Here is a 16,364-nt window from a genome sequence, read left to right on the forward strand (position 1 = left end):
CTTTAGTCCCAGCGACTGGGTAGGCTGAAATGGGTGGATTGCTTTTGGGCCAGGGAGGTGGAGGTAGCTGTGAGTGAAGATCACGTCAGTGTACTCCAGCCTGGGTGGACAGCAAGACTCTATCTCAAAAAGGAAAAATAATCATAGATGTAACATTTTGCCTTTGATACTTCTGATCTTTTTTAATCGTGAAAAATACTCTGTGGGCGCAACGGCTCACACCTGTAATCCCAGCATTTTGGGAGGCCGAGGTGTGCGGATCACTTGAGGTCAGGAGTTTGAGACCAGCCTGGCTAACATTGTAAAACCCCATCTCTACTAAAACAAAAATTAGCCAGGCCTGGTGGCACACCCCTGTAATCCCAGCTACTCAGGAGGCTAAGGCAGGCAAATTGCTGGAACCTGAGAGGCGGAGGTTACAGTGAGCTGAGTTTTCGCCACTGCACTCCAGCCTGGGCAACAGAGCAAGACTCCATCTGGAAAAGAAAAAAAAGAAAAATACCTGAGATTGGAGTCCTCCCATCCCCCTTTCTTATAGCAAGTAATTGTCGAGAAATTGTGTGTTCCTGTCACTCAAGCAGTGCATGGCATTGTTTTGGATGTTTGACCCTTTACCCAGATGATGACATACTGTGCATTTTATTCCAGGCATTTTTTTTCTCCCACTTGACCTGATTTTTTTAGGTTTAAGTTGTCCATCTTACTGAGTTCTGTAAGCAACTGATTGTCTCCATTTCCACACTTTCCATTTTGGAAGCTGAGGCTTGAAAAGATGAAGCCCTTGCTAGGCATGAATCCCCTGAGGGGATTACATCTGTAATCCCTTTGGGAGGCTAAGGTTAGGGGATCGCTTGAATCCAAGAGTGTGAGACCAGCCTGGACAACATAGGAAGAACCCTTCTCTGCAAAAAATAAAAATAAAATTAACCAGTCACGGTGGCATGCCCCTGTAGTCCCAGCTACTCTGGAGGCTGAGACAGGAGGATTGCTTGAGCCCAGGAGTTCAGGAGGTAGAGGCTGCAGTGACCCATGATTGCACCACTGTGCTTCAGCCTGGGTAACAAAGCAAGACCCTGTCACTAAAAAAAAAGAGGACCCCCAAGTGCAAAGCCAGCCTCTGTCATGATCAGTGGGGCCTTAGTCCCGCTCTCAGGGTAGTGAGCTGGCCAGTTTCGTGATGCTGCTCCCCCACTGGACTCAGGGCTCTGCCTGAAGCTGTCACACAACCCCACCCCATCCCCTGCCTTGCTGTGGGTGCTTCTGCACTGTGGGTCCCCTGGAGACTGAGGTGTGGGTTGGAATTGCTGGTCTCCAGGTCCTCCGCACCTGGCCCCGCTGTCAGCGCCTCGGGATTCCCAGCCTTCCGCAGCGGGCAGTAACACCTGTGCAAGGAGTGGGACCCCTGTCTGTAGGTTGGTCACCTCCAGGTGTGCAGTGTGACAAGCTAGGTGGGTAAATCGTCACCCATGGGAAGCCTGCCCATGTCTCTGATTTTGAGGTTTACCAACCAGAGCCTGTTGTTGCTGGTGAGACAGCTGCTTTTCGACCTTTGTCAGGTTTCCTAAGCAACAGCTAAGAAAAGTTAACCCAAGACCAAATTCATCCAAGAATAAAGAAGGCTGGTTTGAGTCCCTTCCCCATCAGCTCTTAGGCTGAGAACACCCAATAGGCTGGCCCTGGCCAGTCAGCCTGGTCACAGACCTCCAAGGGAATGGTTGTAAACTGGGATTTGGGGACTCCAGTCTCACCCGGCATAACTGACGTATCCTTAGTCTGTGGGTGCAGCACAGTTGAGATGTCTACAGCCAGAGTGGCCCCCTGCAGAGCCCCAGGCTGCTTCTCTTCTGGCTGGGGGACTACAGTAAGTCCATTCGCTCTCAGCCTCACTGTCCCCATCTGTAGAATCAGGGTCGCCTCCTGAGCCCCTGAGTTCTGAAAGTCAAAGACCTAACCCCCCTGGGGGCCTACAGCACTTGGGTTAGGTGGGAAGCCAGGAGAGGTGCCCTGCAGACCCCAAGTGCACATATCCTTCCTCCTATACCAGATGCGCCCCCCAGCACGCCCAGCGTCCCTCCCAGCACGCCCACCCCCAGCGCGGGGAAGAGGTCCCTCCTCATCAGCAGGCGGACAGGCCTGGGGCTAGCCAGCCTGCCGGGTCCGGTCAAGAGCTACTCACACGCCAAGCAGCTGCCTGTGGCGCACCGCCCAAGTGTCTTCCAGTCTCCGGATGAGGATGAGGAGGAGGACTATGAACAGTGGCTGGAGATCAAAGGTAAGTTGTGGGAGCTGCAGCTCCCCCACCACCAGTACCTGTGCTCTAGCAGGGGAGATCTGTGGTCAGCAGGGCAAGCGTGGCCAGGGGTGTGGGTGCTTTGGACTTAGTTGCAATCACCAGGCCTCCGAGCTGAGCCTTGGCCCCTCTGGGGTGAGAAGAGCAAAGGAGGGTAAGGGGTTGGGCAGGGGTGTTGCTGGGCACCAGAGCATGGGCTTCATCTTGGGAACATTGGCACCCATCTTCCACTCATGCGGTGGCTCACGCCAGCCAGGGCAGGGGCGCACTCCCTTCTCACATTTGCTCCAGAAGGGTGTCCTTGCGTCTTTTCTTGGAGGAGCTTCTAAGGCTCTTCAGCTGAGCCCTTGGGGCCCCAAAGCGCCGCTCCTCACCATGTCACCTGAATTTAGGCCAGAGGTGTGAGCGGTAGGTTGGAGGGTGCTCTCTTCTGCCCCTGGGAAATGATGGTCAGTGGTCACAGGTGAGCTTGTCCAGACCCCCCAGTGTAGGAAGGCAAAGGGGGGTGGCTGCAGTGACAGCATTCCCAGCAAGTCCAGCCACTTCCACATTCAGGATGAGGCCCTGTGACACCTGAACCACATGGAGGGCTGGCTGGTGAGATCACGTCACCCCAACAGCACAGATTGAAGTGACCGTGGAGTTGTACCATGACAGCTTTGCTTCTGGCTATGTGTCCAAGTGGATCAGAGGCCAGCCTGGCCCCAGACCATTAGTCAGAAAGAATGGAGCTGGCATGTGTCCTTTCCTTAGAGAGGTGCCCCAGCAGCTCCAAGGGTGCCCTGTTGGGAACTGCTGTGTCACAAGGGGTATCAGGCATCTCTGGGCCTGTGAAGACTGTTATGGACCACTGTGCATGTGGCCTCAGAAATGCCCTTGTTCCTGTAAGCAGCGACCAGGTCTGGATTGTTGCTGGACCCATGGCAGGAGGGCGACCTAGGATGAAAGATGGGCACAGAATGCCCCTGGGACCTCACAGGGGTCTTCCTTGGGCCACACACATCTCCCCACCCTAATTCCCAGCAGCCCAAGCAACAAGGGGAATAAGATTAGCCACAGGTCTGGCGTGCTGCCCAGTTGCCAGGCACTGGCTGGCAGTGAGAAATTTCTCCTGTGCGTCTCCTGCAAGGGCTGCGATCTGTGGAGTAGCTGACAAACTCACAGCCTCAGAAACAGGCCAGGGAAAAAATGCAAAAGCATGTTCCACATGGCTCAGTGGAGAGGCTAATCCATATATAAAAATATATCTTTATAGCTCTGTTCACTGAAAAGGTCCCAAGATAATGATTAAGCCCGTGGCATTGAGCATCCCTAAAGCCCAGATGCTGGTCTGGAGATGCAGTTTCTCACTCACGGAAACCAACTTCTTGGAGAAATGGCTGGCTCTGGGTCTGGGCAGGAAGTGTATGAGATGATCTTGGAGCACCCTGTCCCGGCAGGTGGCAGGGAGGCCGTCAGAGACTCCTGGGGCCATGTCCAGAGCCCTCAGGAGCCAGCTTGAAGAGGCTCCACCGGCCACAGAGCTTGTATGATGACACTAATTGCCGTGGATCGAAACCCACCCCGTGTGTTTAAATCAGAGCTCATGATGGTATTTTTTTAAAAAAAGAATGTGTCATCTTTGAAGGATGAAAGGGAACCGATGTGTTATGCTGAAAACTGGTAAAGAAAGAAAAGAATTAAGCATTTCCCCTGCAAAACCAGGGGAGGCTGGATATATTTTTCCGCCAGCTTCCAGCCTGGTGCTCGCCAGAGCCTCACACTTCTCTCCCACCCAGTGTGTCTCAAAGACAGTTGAGATCGACTCCCCCCTCGTCATGGTGTTTTGTGCCTGGACCTGGGATGTCCGACAGCCTCCTGCATCTCACACTCTTCTCCCCCCACCCCCTCTGTCGTTGTGGTCCGTAGAGAGAGTGTGCCTATTGACTGTGGGGTGTGTGAGTTGAACCCCAGTACTGACAGCCTCCTTAAAGTTTCACCCCCAGAGGGAGCCGAGACTCGGAAAGTGATAGAGAAATTGGCCCGCTTTGTGGCAGAAGGAGGCCCCGAGTTAGAAAAAGTAGCTATGGAGGACTACAAGGATAACCCAGCATTTGCGTGAGTATCTCTGGGGAAGGGAAGGCCATGCTGTTGCTGCATATGGGGGGCTGGATACTTGCTAGCGCGGGCCGGATGCTATTCCAAACGCTTTCTGATTCTCACCAGAAGTGACAAGAGGCTCCCATGTGGCACGGAGACTTGCTTTTGGGTCCCTTGCTTGCCAGCCTGCCTTTTCTTTGCACGATAGAAGCTGCAGGGTTGCACCCGTCAGATACTCATTTTCCTCTCTCTTCTGCAAACTTCCTCCTCTCCAGATTTTTGCACGATAAGAATAGCAGGGAATTCCTCTACTACAGAAAGAAGGTGGCTGAGATAAGAAAGGAAGCACAGAAGTCACAGGCAGCCTCTCAGAAAGGTAGGTGGATGGAGCAGGCAGGAGGTTCTGGAGAGGCCTGTGGACATACCATGTCCTGATGCAGAATCGGGGTTCCTGGAGGTGCTGGAGTGGCACTGTGTGGCACCAGTGGTTGAGGCCTGTACCCTCCAAGGCATCTGGGGTCACTCTGGGAATGGGACTGACAGCACCTTCCCCCTCAGTGTTCCAAGGATTTGGTGAAGCCTGAGCGTCAAGCCATATGTCTAGGGTACACAGGTGCTCTCGGAGGTTGAGGTTGTTCCTGGGAGATAAGCTCAGAGCAGGGGTAGAGGGGTTTTTGCCTGGTTCTTTGTTACATTAACAAGTGTTAATGAGCCCCAGCTTCCTCCTGAACACTGAGGACAGGGCAAGACAAGTGTAGTGTAGGTTCGAGGGGCTGAGGAACAGACATTGTCAGCCGGTGCAATTCTGATGGGATGAGTTTCAGGGGAAGGGGAAATGCTGGCCAGTCTTCGACTGCAATGACGTAAAATGCCAGTCAAGTGCTGGTGGGTGGGTTTGGGGGTAATTGACATTCAGGCCAAGCACGGGCTGCAAAGGTTTGTTCTTTGTGTCTCCTGTGGCCCTGTGCCCTGAGCCTCTCCCCAGGAGAGGAGGCCCAACAGCCATGTGACCTGGAGGGCTCCCATCTCCCCTCTTCCTCCACCCAGACCCGCTGTCACATTTGGATCCATTGTCCTGGCTTGTGTCCAAGGCCCTCTCAACCTCCCGGGTGGGATGGGAAGGTGGGCAGGGGGCGGGGGCTCGAGGCATGTTGTTATATGAACTCTGGTGTCTGGTCCCAATGCAGTAATCTGATTCCCATTTGCCTGTTTCTCTTTGCATCGTTTCTAAAACAAACCCACTTGTTACCCGTTGGGTTCTTAGCAGAAGTTAGGCTGTTGGGTGTGGTGAGTTGAGCCCAGTACTGACAGCCTGCTTAAAGTTTCACCCCCAGAGGATGAAGAGGTCAAGAACCTTGCAGAAAAGTTGGCCAGGTTCATAGCGGACGGGGGTCCCGAGGTGGAAACCATTGCCCTCCAGAACAACCGTGAGAACCAGGCATTCAGGTAAGGGGGGCCCTGCCAGGGAGGTGACCATCACCCTGGCCACCGCCCCCCCTGCAGGCGAGAATATTGGATCAGCACGGTCCCGCTATCTGCTGGGGTCACACTGTGAGAAGCTGACAGGTCCAAGAGTTTCTCATTCCAGAGGCTGGCTCTGCCTCCCCATGGGCATGTCCCACACACACATCATCACCCTTGGGTGGTCTCTGAGGCAGGTGCATGGGGCCATTGGAGCCCTTGTGTCTTCCAGGCACCTTGTGGAGGATGTCTCCAGCACTTGCCCAGTTGCCTTTGGGACACATGGCAGCCCTTGGCTGGGGGCAGGTCAGGCTCTTGAGTGGAAATTCAAGCACTGTTAAGTTGTGTGCATTCCCAGGGTCTCCCCTTTATGACAAGGGAGGTGGCAGGGAGTGGGGAACTTTAGGATCTGTGGTGTGGGAACACCCAGCCTCTGTGCGAGTTCCACAGAAGGGCAGGTGCGTGACAAGCAGCCCAGCCTCCCTACCATCCATGGCCATGTGGTCCCACCCTAGCCCCATTGGCTGGGTCTGTACTCACCAGCTCATCTGTTCATCAGGTGGGTTTGGCACTTGCTCTGTGGCCAGGGCGGTAGGTGGGTGCCTGGGGGATATGGAGGTGACATGCCCGTAAGCACATGCCTGGCTTCAGGTTACATAAGTCCCAACTCAAGTCAACTTGTCAGGAGGTGTGACAGCCCAAGTCAAAGTCCTGGGGCAGCCACTGTCTGGGTGGGCTGGCTGATTCAGCAGCCCTAGACTTTGTCATAGATGGGGCAGCTGTGCTTCGTGGTTACTGGCTAAGGTCATGGAGGGTGGGCAGACACAGCCAGGCCAGGCCCAGGCAGACAAGGGCAGTGGGGCACCATTGCGGGGTGGGACTGAGGGAGTGTAGGGGCTGGGAACAGGGAGGGTCAAGGCTCAGCTGACCCAGTGGATAGGGAAAGGGAGAGGGGCTGCTTGGGGCCCAGGTGTGTCCCAATCTAGTACCTGTGTGGCTGGGGCCATGGATTGTTTGGGCGTTAAGTTCAGGAGAGGGATCTGCCTGGGACTGGAGAGCCCCCACCAGGCGTCCTGAATCCCAGACTCAATGGCCCTGGGACCATTAAGTCGTTGGCCACAACTCGGAGTTAGGTCATTAGTCCACTCCAAGTCATTGTGTCTTTTCTTTATTTGCCTGATAAGGCTATCTAAATAAGAAACTTAGTTTGCTGTCATTGTAGATAGACACTAACTGTGGAACCCTATCAGAGGAGAAGCAGGCAGGGATATGGAATTCTGTCCAAGGCCTGGCAGCTCTGCCCGGTCAGAGGTGTCCAGGACCCAGCTGCTGCAGTCTAGCCTCTCCCCTGATGTCAGAACTGAGAGATGAGGCCAGGCGTGGTGGCTCATACCTGTAATCCCAACACTTTGGGAGGCCAAGGTGGGCAGATCACAAGGTCACGAGATTAAGACCATCCTGGCCAACATGGTAAAACCCCATCTCAAAAAAAAACACAAAAAACTGAGAGATGCTATTGATGCAGGTGGCCCACGCCTCCTGGTCCTTTCTGTTCTGCGGTGTTGCTGACAGGTGCCCAGCTTGTCAGGTGTGGCTGTGGAGGAGGCCAGTCTGGTTGAGGTCACCTGGTATGGGGAGCGGTCCACACAGGATCAGTTGTCAGGCAGCCCCAAAGCACAGAAATGCTGGTTAGACCCACATGGTTGGCAGCTCTTCCTGCCCCCAAATCTAACAGCCACCTCATGTGGCTACTCCTGGCCCTTCCCTGTCATTCCTGTGGGCCAGGCACACCCTAGCCACTTTGGGAAACAATTCGTAAGCAATTGCATGCTTATAAAGAAGCTGGAGGCTAGGCGTGGTGGCTCGTGCCTATATTGCCATCACTTTGGGAGGCCGAGGCGGATGGATCACCTGAGGTCAGGAGTTCCGAGACCAGCCTGGCCAACAAGGCAAAACCCCGTCTCTACTACATATATAAAAATTAGCTGGGTGTGGTGCTGTGCACCTGTAATCCCAGCTACTTGGGAGGCGAGGCAGGAAAATCGCTTGAACTCGGGAGGCAGAGGTTGCAGTGAGCCGAGATTGCCCCATTGCACTCCGGCCTGGGTAACATCGAAACTCCATCTCAAACAATAAAAAAAGAATCTGGAAATGCCCAGTCCCTTGAGCTAGTCATTCTCCTATTTCTGAGATACATCCTGGAAATAGTGTCAATAGAGCATCGGCCTTAGTAATGAAAAGTCAGTGACAAATTCAGTGTCCAGCCTTTGTGGGCTAAATCGTCAATCCATCTTCCCAGTGGAGTACGCTGCCTTCAGAAGGCATCCATGTCAGCCGCCATCCCAGCGTGCTGGACTCTCAGGCGTGAGGGAACTGAGGCAAGACCAGTGAGTAAACATGTTTCCACTGTTCTAACATGAAAGTCTTATGTTATCAGTTTCAAGAAGAAATTTTTTTTTTTAATTGGTTGCATAAAATAGGATCACAGTTCTATTAAGATAAATATTTGCAGAAACTGGCAGGAAACACCTTAACCATGGTTATCCCTGGGCTCAGGGTGGGATTAGTTCCACCAGAGGGGAGCCTCGGTGGTGCACCCAGCCCCGTTGTAGTTGGAGGGCTGTATTTTCTCGACCCCCATGGGGGTCCACCATTAGGTGCCATTGTAACCCCTTCGCAGATGGGCAGACCCTCCAGGAGGCTATGATGCATCCTTGAACCATCCTGGAGCAGACACCAGTTGAACCACCAGCTGAGGCCAGGAAGGGGTCCCCACACCCCCATGCCCACCTGCCCTGGCAAGTGAGCCTCTCCAGCTTGGCCTCAAATGCATGTCTGAACCCACCTGGCTGTTGAGTGTCTTTTCCAGATCTGACAACTGTTCCCTTCCCTCCTGAACAGTTTCTTTTATCTCTTAATTTTTACAAATGTCCCTTACTGGGTCAGATTTGTGCCATGACCCAGAATTATAAGAGATGCTGCCATCTCCTGTCCTTCTACCTTCCTGAGGTACCGATGTTAGCAGGGCCATATACATACAGGCTCATATAGAAACTGTCTTAAGGGGTCTCTTGCTGCTCTCTGTTACTTGAACAAATGAATAAATGATGGAGTCTCGCTCTGTCACCCATACTGGAGTGCAGTGGCCCAGTCTTGGCTCACTGCAACCTCCAATGCCCAGGTTCAAGGGATTCTCCTGCCTCAGCCTCCCAAGCAGCTGGAGCTATAGGCGTGTGCCACCATGCCCAGCTGATATTTGTATTTTTAGTACAGACAGGATTTCACCATGTTAGCCAGGCTGGTCTTGAATGCCTGACCTCAGGTGATCTGCCCGTCTCAGCCTCCCAAAGTGCTGGGATTACAAGCATCAGCCACTGTGCCTGGCCTCTATCTTTTGTGCGAAAGGAATTCACAGCGTGCTTGACCCTTTAGTTCACATTAGTAGCATGCCTTGGTACTATAACCATCCCTCCAGATTCACAAGTGCAGGTCCAGCCCCATCTTGTTCAGCACTGTAACATGTGTTCAGGGCTGTACACGCCTTCAGTTCTCTCCCTTTGTTCTGCCACTTGGAGCTGGCTCAAGACTTTCCCTTTTGGCATAGACCCCCAAAGACAGTCTTGTGAGCTGGGAGGGGATTGTATGGTCTGAGAGGTTCCAGTAGGTGCGGAACCGAGCTCTGAACCCAGTACCTCCTGCCCTGCTCCTCAGGCTGGGTAGGGAGTGAGGAGACCTGTGGCTTCTAGTCACACTGCCTTGAGGCTTCCTGCCCCTAGATGGAGTAGAAATCGGCTCCCTGATCTGTTCTGACGTTGTGTCTTGCAGATGCATTTGAGAAGGAGCCCTTGGGATCAGGACCTGTCCTTCTGCCCTGTCTGGGTTCTGGTGTCTCCCCACAGTCTGAGATTTGGTGTGAAGGTCTCGCTTTTCTCAGGACTTTGGGCAGTGTTTAAGGGTCCTGCCCTTTCCCTTTGAAGCAGGGTGAACAATGACATTGTGATGGGTGCCTGATAAAGATAGGGTGACGATTGGAGTGACCCACTGTTCAAAGGAAGGGCATCGGGCCACCAGAAATAGCAGCCGCTACCGGGAGGCCTGGCAGGGCTGGAGGTCACAGTGGAGACCGTGACTCTGATGTGACCACGAAGTGACTCTGGCCAGCGTGGACACAAAGCCAGAACTGCTCCTGCCCAGAATCAGGGCAGGTCCTCAGGCCCAGCTGACAGTGTACCCCCAACTCTCCTTTGCAGCTTTCTGTACGAGCCCAACAGCCAAGGGTACAAGTACTACCGACAGAAGCTGGAGGAGTTCCGGAAAACCAAGGCCGGCTCCACAGGCACCCTCACGGCACCCGACCCCAGCCTGAAGCGCAAGTCCCCTCCTGAGGCCCTGTCAGGGTCCTTGTCCCCGGCCACCACCTGCCCTGCCTCGTCCACGCCTGCTCCCACCGTCACCCCTGCACCAGCTGCCCCCGGGAAGCCAGCCTCCGCAGCCACTGTGAAGAGGAAGCGGAAGAGCCGGTGGGGGCCTGAAGAGGATAAGGTGGAGCTCCCACCTGCTGAGCTGGTGCAGAGGGACGTGGATGCCTCTCCCTCACCTCTGTCAGGTGGGCATACCCCCCACCACATCACTGAGCATAGTGTCTTCAAGGTTCATCCACATTATAGCTTGTATCAGAATTTCATTCCTTCTGTGGCCGCATCTTCCACTGTTTGTACATACCACATCTAGCTTATCCACTCATCTGTGAATGAACCCTTAGGTTGTTTACATCTCTTGGCTTTTGTGACTAATACTGCTGTGACTATCTGAATCCATTTACAGTTCTCTTGTCGGTCTACCTGGGTGTGGAATTGCTGGGCCTATTGCAATTGATTGGTTTTTTTTTAGAGATGGAGTCTCATTCTGTTGCCCAAGCTGGAGTGCAATGGCACCATCTCAGCTCACTGCAAGCTCTGTGTCCTGGGTTCAAAGGATTCTCCTGCTTCAGCACCCTGACTAGCTGGGATTACAGGCTCCTACCACCACACCCAGCTAATTTTTTGTATTTTTAGTAGAGACAGGATTTTGCTGTGTTGCCCAGGCTGGTCTCAAATTCTCGCCCTGTTTCCCAGCCAGTTGATCCACCTGCCTTGGCTTCCAAAAGTGCTGTGATTATAGGTATGAGCTACCACGCCTGGCCTGTAATTCTGCTTTTAACTTTGAGGAACCTGCAGCTGCACCATTTTACATTCCCACCAGCAGTGCACAAGGGTTCTACTTTTCCTGCATCCTCACCATTTTTTTAAATAAATTTTATAGAGATGGGGTCTCACTATGTTGCCGAGGCTGGTCTTGAACTCCTGTCCTCAAGCGATCCTCCTGCCTCGGCCTCCCAAAGTGCTAGGATTATAGGCAAGAGCCATACCCTCCTCCTCTTATTACAACCACCCTAGGAGATGTGAAGTGGTGTCTCGTTGTTGGGTTGGCATGTCCCTGATGATGCTGCTGAGCATCTTTCACATGCTTATTGACCATGTGTAAAAATGTCTGATTTAGTCCTCTTCTGCCCGCCTTTTATTTCTTTGACACGAGGTCTCTGTCAACCACAATCATAGGTCACTGAAGCCTCTACCACCCTGACTAAAGGAATCCTCCCACCTCAGCCTCTCGAGTAGCTGGGACCACAGGCTTGCCTCACTATGCCAGTTTTTGTTTATTTGGAGACAAAGTCTCACTCTGTTGCCCAGCCTGCAGTGCAGTGGCTCGATCTCAGCCCACTGCAACCCACCCCTTCCCAGGTTCAAGTGATTCTCCTGCACAACCTCTGGGGTAGCTGGGACTGCAGGTACACACCACCGTGCCCAGCTAATTTTTGTGTTTTTCTTTTTTAGTAGAATCGAGGTTTTACCATGTTGACCAGGCTGGTTTTGAACTCCTGACTTCAAGTGATCCACCTGCCTCACCCTCCCAAAGTGCTGGGATTATAGGCGTGAGCCACCAGGCCTGGCCTTGCCCAGTTATTATAGAAACAGGGCCTCACTATGTTACCCAGGCTGGTGTTAAATGCTGGGGCTCAAGCTATCTCCTGCCTCAGCCTCTCCGAGTCCTGGGTTTACAGGCGTGAGCCACTGAACCCAACCTCCTTTGCCCATTTTAAAGTTGGGTTGTTGTATTGTTGAGTTATACAAGTTCTTTACTTTCTCTCATTCCATGGGTTGTCTTTATACTTTACTAATAGTGGCATTTGATCCATACAATTTTTAAATTTTCTTTCTTTTTTTAATGTGGCCAGAAAGTATCATTGTTTTTTTTCAACTTAAGGCAGACCCTCCAGGGGGTGGCAGTGCCAGGGAGGGGGCAACTAGTTGTGCAGTCTCCCAGTGCCTGCTGTAAGCCAGCCCTCCCCAGAAATGAAATTTTAATGAAGTCAAATTTATCTATTTTTTTCTTCTGCGGTTTATCCTTTTGGTGTCATTTTTAAGGAACCATTGTCAAATCTGGGCGTGAAGATTTGCCCCTGTGTTTTCTACCAAGAATTTTGTAGCTTTAGCTCTTAAATTTAGATCTTTAGCTTTTTTTTTTTTTGAGACAGGTTCTCACTCTGTCACCCAGGCTGAAGTGCAGTGGCTACTCACTGCAGCCTCTACCTCCCCAAGCTCAAGTGATCTGTGATCTTTCTACCTCAGCCTCCCAAGTAGCCGGGACTACAAGTGCATGCCAGCACACCTGGCTAATTTTTTTTTGCTTTTTATAGAGATGGGGTTTCACCATGTTGCCCAGGCTAGTCTTGAACTCCTGAGTTCAAGCAATCCTCCTGCTTTGGCCTCCCTGAGTGTTGGGATTACAGGCATGAGCCACTGCACCCAGCGTCTTTGGTCCATTTTGAGTTAATTTTTCCAACTTTATTCTTTTTTTTTTTTTTTTTTTTTTTTCGAGACAGGGTCTCACTCTGTCGCCCAGGCTGGAGTGTAGTGGCATGATCACAGCTCACTGCAGTCTTGACCTCCCAACCTCAATCAATTTTTCTGCCTCAGTATCCCAAGTAGCTGGAACTATAGACGTGCTGTTCCATGCCTGGCTAATTTTTATATTTTTTGTGATGATACGGGATTCCACTGTGTTGCCCAGGCTGGTCTCAAGCAGTGTTACCACCTCGGCCTCCCAAAGTGCTGGGATTACAGGCATGAGCTGCTGCATCCAGTCTGTTTCTGGATTCTTGAGGGTTTTTTGCATTTAAATTTGTGTTATCTTCAAACAGAAATAGCTTTACAACTTCTTTTCCAACTTGGATACTTATTTCTTTTTCGGCATAATTCCTCCGTCTAGGACTTCTAGTACTGTGTTGAGTGAAAATGGTGGAAGTATATATCCTTGTCTTGCTCCTGATCTTAGGGAAAATATTTCAGCCTTTTACCAGTCTGTGAAATGTATGATGTGTGGGTGTGATGTTAGCTGTGCATTTTTTATGTATGGACTTTATTGTGTTCTTTTTTTTCTTTTTTTTTTTCTTTTTGAGACGGAGTTTCACTCTTGTTACCCAGGCTGGAGTGCAGTGGCACGATCTCAGCTCACCACAATCTCCACCTCCTGGGTTCAGGCAATTCTCCTGCCTCAGCCTCCCGAGAAGCTGGGATTACAGGCACGCGCCACCATGCCCAGCTAGTTTTTTGTATTTTTAGTAGAGACGGGGTTTCACCATGTTGACAAGGATGGTTTTGATCTCTTGACCTCGTGATCCACCCGCCTCAGCCTCCCAAAGTGCTGGGATTACAGGCATGCGTCACTGCGTCCGGCTCTTTTTTTTCTTTAAGATGGAGTTTCGCTCTTGTTTCCCAGGCTGGAGTACAGTGGCACAATCTCGGCTCACCACAACCTCTGCCTCCCAGGCTCAAGCAGTTCTCTTGTGTCAGCCTCCCAAGTAGCTGGGATTACAGGTGTGTACCACCACGCCTGGCTAATTTTGTTTTTTTAATAGACACGGGGTTTCTCCATATTGATCAGGCTGGTCTTGAACTCCTGACCTCAGGTGATCCTCCCAGCTAAGCCTCCCAAACTGCTGGGATTACTGAAGTGAGCCACCACACCTGGCTCTTTTGGTTTTTTTTGAGACAGAGTCTTGCTCTGATGCCCAGGCTGGAGTGGTGTGATCTCGGCTCACTACAACCTCTGCCTTCTGGGTTCAAGCGATTCTCCTGCCTCAGCCACCCTTAGTACCTGGGACTACAAGTACCTGCCACCATGCCCGGCCAATTTTTGTATTTTTGATAAAGACAGGGTTTCACCATGTTGGCCAGTCTGTTCTCAAACTCCTGACTTCAGATGATCCACCCGCTTGAGCCTCCCAAAGTGCTGGGATTACAGGTGTGAGCCACTGTGCCTGGCTGGACGTTCACTTCTGTTCCTGGTTTATTGAGTGTTTTTAATCATGAAAATGTTTCAGTTTTTGTTAGATGCTTTTTCTGAATCTGTTAAAACAGGCTGGGTGCGGTGGCTCCCGCCTGTAATCCCAGCACTTTGGGAGGCTGAGATGGGCAGAGCGTTTGAGGGCAGGAGTTCAAGACCAGTCTGGCCAACGTAGTGAAACTCCGTTTTTACTGAAAAATTACAAAAATTATACGGGTATGATGGTACATGCCTGTAATCTCAGCTACTCGGGAGGCTGAGGCAGGACAGTCTGTTGACCCAGGAAGCAGCAGCTGAAGTGAGCTGAGATTGTGTGACTGCACTTCAAGACCATGCCCAACTAATTTTTGTATTTTTAGTAGAGATGGGGTTTCACCATGTTGGCCAGGATGGTGTTGAACTCCTAATCCGCCCACCTCAGCATCCCAAAGTGGTGGGATTACAGGCGTGAGCCACCGCACCTGGCCATTAGTGGCACTTTTTGTGGGACCCATAGTGTTATTCAAGGTTTACTATATTGTACTAAGCCTGAGAGATCTGTCTTTACTGCAATATGCAACTTACTAAAGGGACAGACAGCTCGTGCAGAGATGATTAGCATTACCTGATGTTTCAAGCAGATATTCTCAACACTTGAGCTCACTACAATAGCAACAGGAGATTACAAAATGATTACAGTAGCACAGTGTGCACTACAGCTAATGTTATGCAGTTAAGATTTATTCTGGCATCTTTACGTTTGTTTACATTTCTCTTGACTGTAAAATGCACTATTTACAGTCTGTGTGCATAAGTTTTGATAAAATTTAACTTTTTGCAATGTGTATGGTTTTTGGGGGGTTTTTTTGAGATGGAGTATCACTGTGTTGCCTAGGCTGGAGTGTAGTGGCGTGATCTCGGTTCATTGCAACCTCCACCTCCTGGGTTCAGATGATTCTCTTGCCTTAGCCTCCTGAGGAACTGGGATTACAGGCACGTGCCGCCACACCTGGCTTATTTTTGTATTTTTAGTAGAGAAGAGGTTTTTCACCATGTTGGTCAGGGTGGTCTCGGACTCCTGACCTCGTGATCTGCCCACCTCAGCCTCCCAAAGAGTTGGGATTACAGGTGTGAGCCACCACGTCTGGCCTGCAATGTGTATATGTTTTATGGTGGTAAGTGATAAACTATCATCTACCTATATCTTATACATTCATGACATACTTTCTCTCGATTTTTTTTCAGTATTGCTAGGTTACATGGTTCATTTGACTTTTTTCAATTTGTTGCAAATCTCCAAAAATTTTTGCAATATATTCATTGAAAAAAATCAGCATATTAAGTCGACCTGTGTAGTTCAAACCCATGTAGTTCAAGGTCAACTGTAACATTAGTGTAGTTATGCAGTAGGCGGTGCCATCTAGATTTGTGGAAGTACAGTCTATGTTGCTCACACATTGGCAACAGTGCCCAATGACGTATTTTCAGAATGGTCCGCTTCATGAAGTGATTCCTGACTGTATTTGTGTCTTTGGGTCTAAAGTGAGCCTTTTTTTTTTTTTTTTTTTTTTTAAACATGGAGACGGGGTCTTGCTATGTTACCCAGGCTGATCTCAAACTCCTGGGTTTAAGTCATCCCCCTGCCTGAGTTACCCTCATTCGGTGGCCAAGAGGTCCTCCGTGCTCCACACCAGGATACAGGGAACCCACGGTGGGTCCTGGCTCCAGCCCTGCCCAGGAGGTCCAGATGCCTTAGTCTCCCAAAATGCTGAGATTACAGGCATGAGCCACCACATTGAGCCAGTACTTGGATTCTTTCTTGTCAGAAAGTTCAGGAAGCTGGCAGCCTTCCCAGGTCAGGTGACCAGCCTCTTGGACCTGCTTGTCCCACTCAGGGACAGCTGCTTGCTTGGTGCCTCCCTGGCCCCCAAGGGCCTCAGAGATTCTAGGTCAAGGAGAAAAGCTACTAAATGAAGATTCTTGTGCTTAACGGGGCTGTAGCCAGCAACTCCAGCCAGGGTGGAGGGTACCTAGGATTGGTTTGTCACTCAAGTGCCACACCCTAGTACTTAGATCCCAGCTCTGAGACACCAATGGATGAAGAAGCCGCCCTGTGGCCTAGTTGGACAGAGCAGGCTTCAAGGTCTCAGGCCCAGGTTCAAGTCCCACT

At 51.2% G+C, this 16,364-nt stretch overlaps 1 protein-coding gene across 1 annotated transcript in view; it reads left to right on the forward strand.

Annotated features, from left to right (window-relative positions):
- The window catches only part of SUGP1 (SURP and G-patch domain containing 1), a 31,206-nt gene that overhangs the window by 10,068 nt on the left and 4,774 nt on the right, over positions 1–16,364 (forward strand). The window contains exons 4-8 of the mRNA XM_003942309.4: positions 2,045–2,272; positions 4,264–4,387; positions 4,645–4,745; positions 5,692–5,815; positions 10,081–10,436. Of these exons, the coding sequence (XP_003942358.1) occupies positions 2,045–2,272; positions 4,264–4,387; positions 4,645–4,745; positions 5,692–5,815; positions 10,081–10,436 (933 nt within the window). The remainder of the gene's footprint in view (positions 1–2,044; positions 2,273–4,263; positions 4,388–4,644; positions 4,746–5,691; positions 5,816–10,080; positions 10,437–16,364) is intronic.

The sequence above is a fragment of the Saimiri boliviensis genome, chromosome 14 (assembly GCF_048565385.1).
Source record: "Saimiri boliviensis isolate mSaiBol1 chromosome 14, mSaiBol1.pri, whole genome shotgun sequence".
NCBI lineage: Eukaryota > Metazoa > Chordata > Mammalia > Primates > Cebidae > Saimiri > Saimiri boliviensis.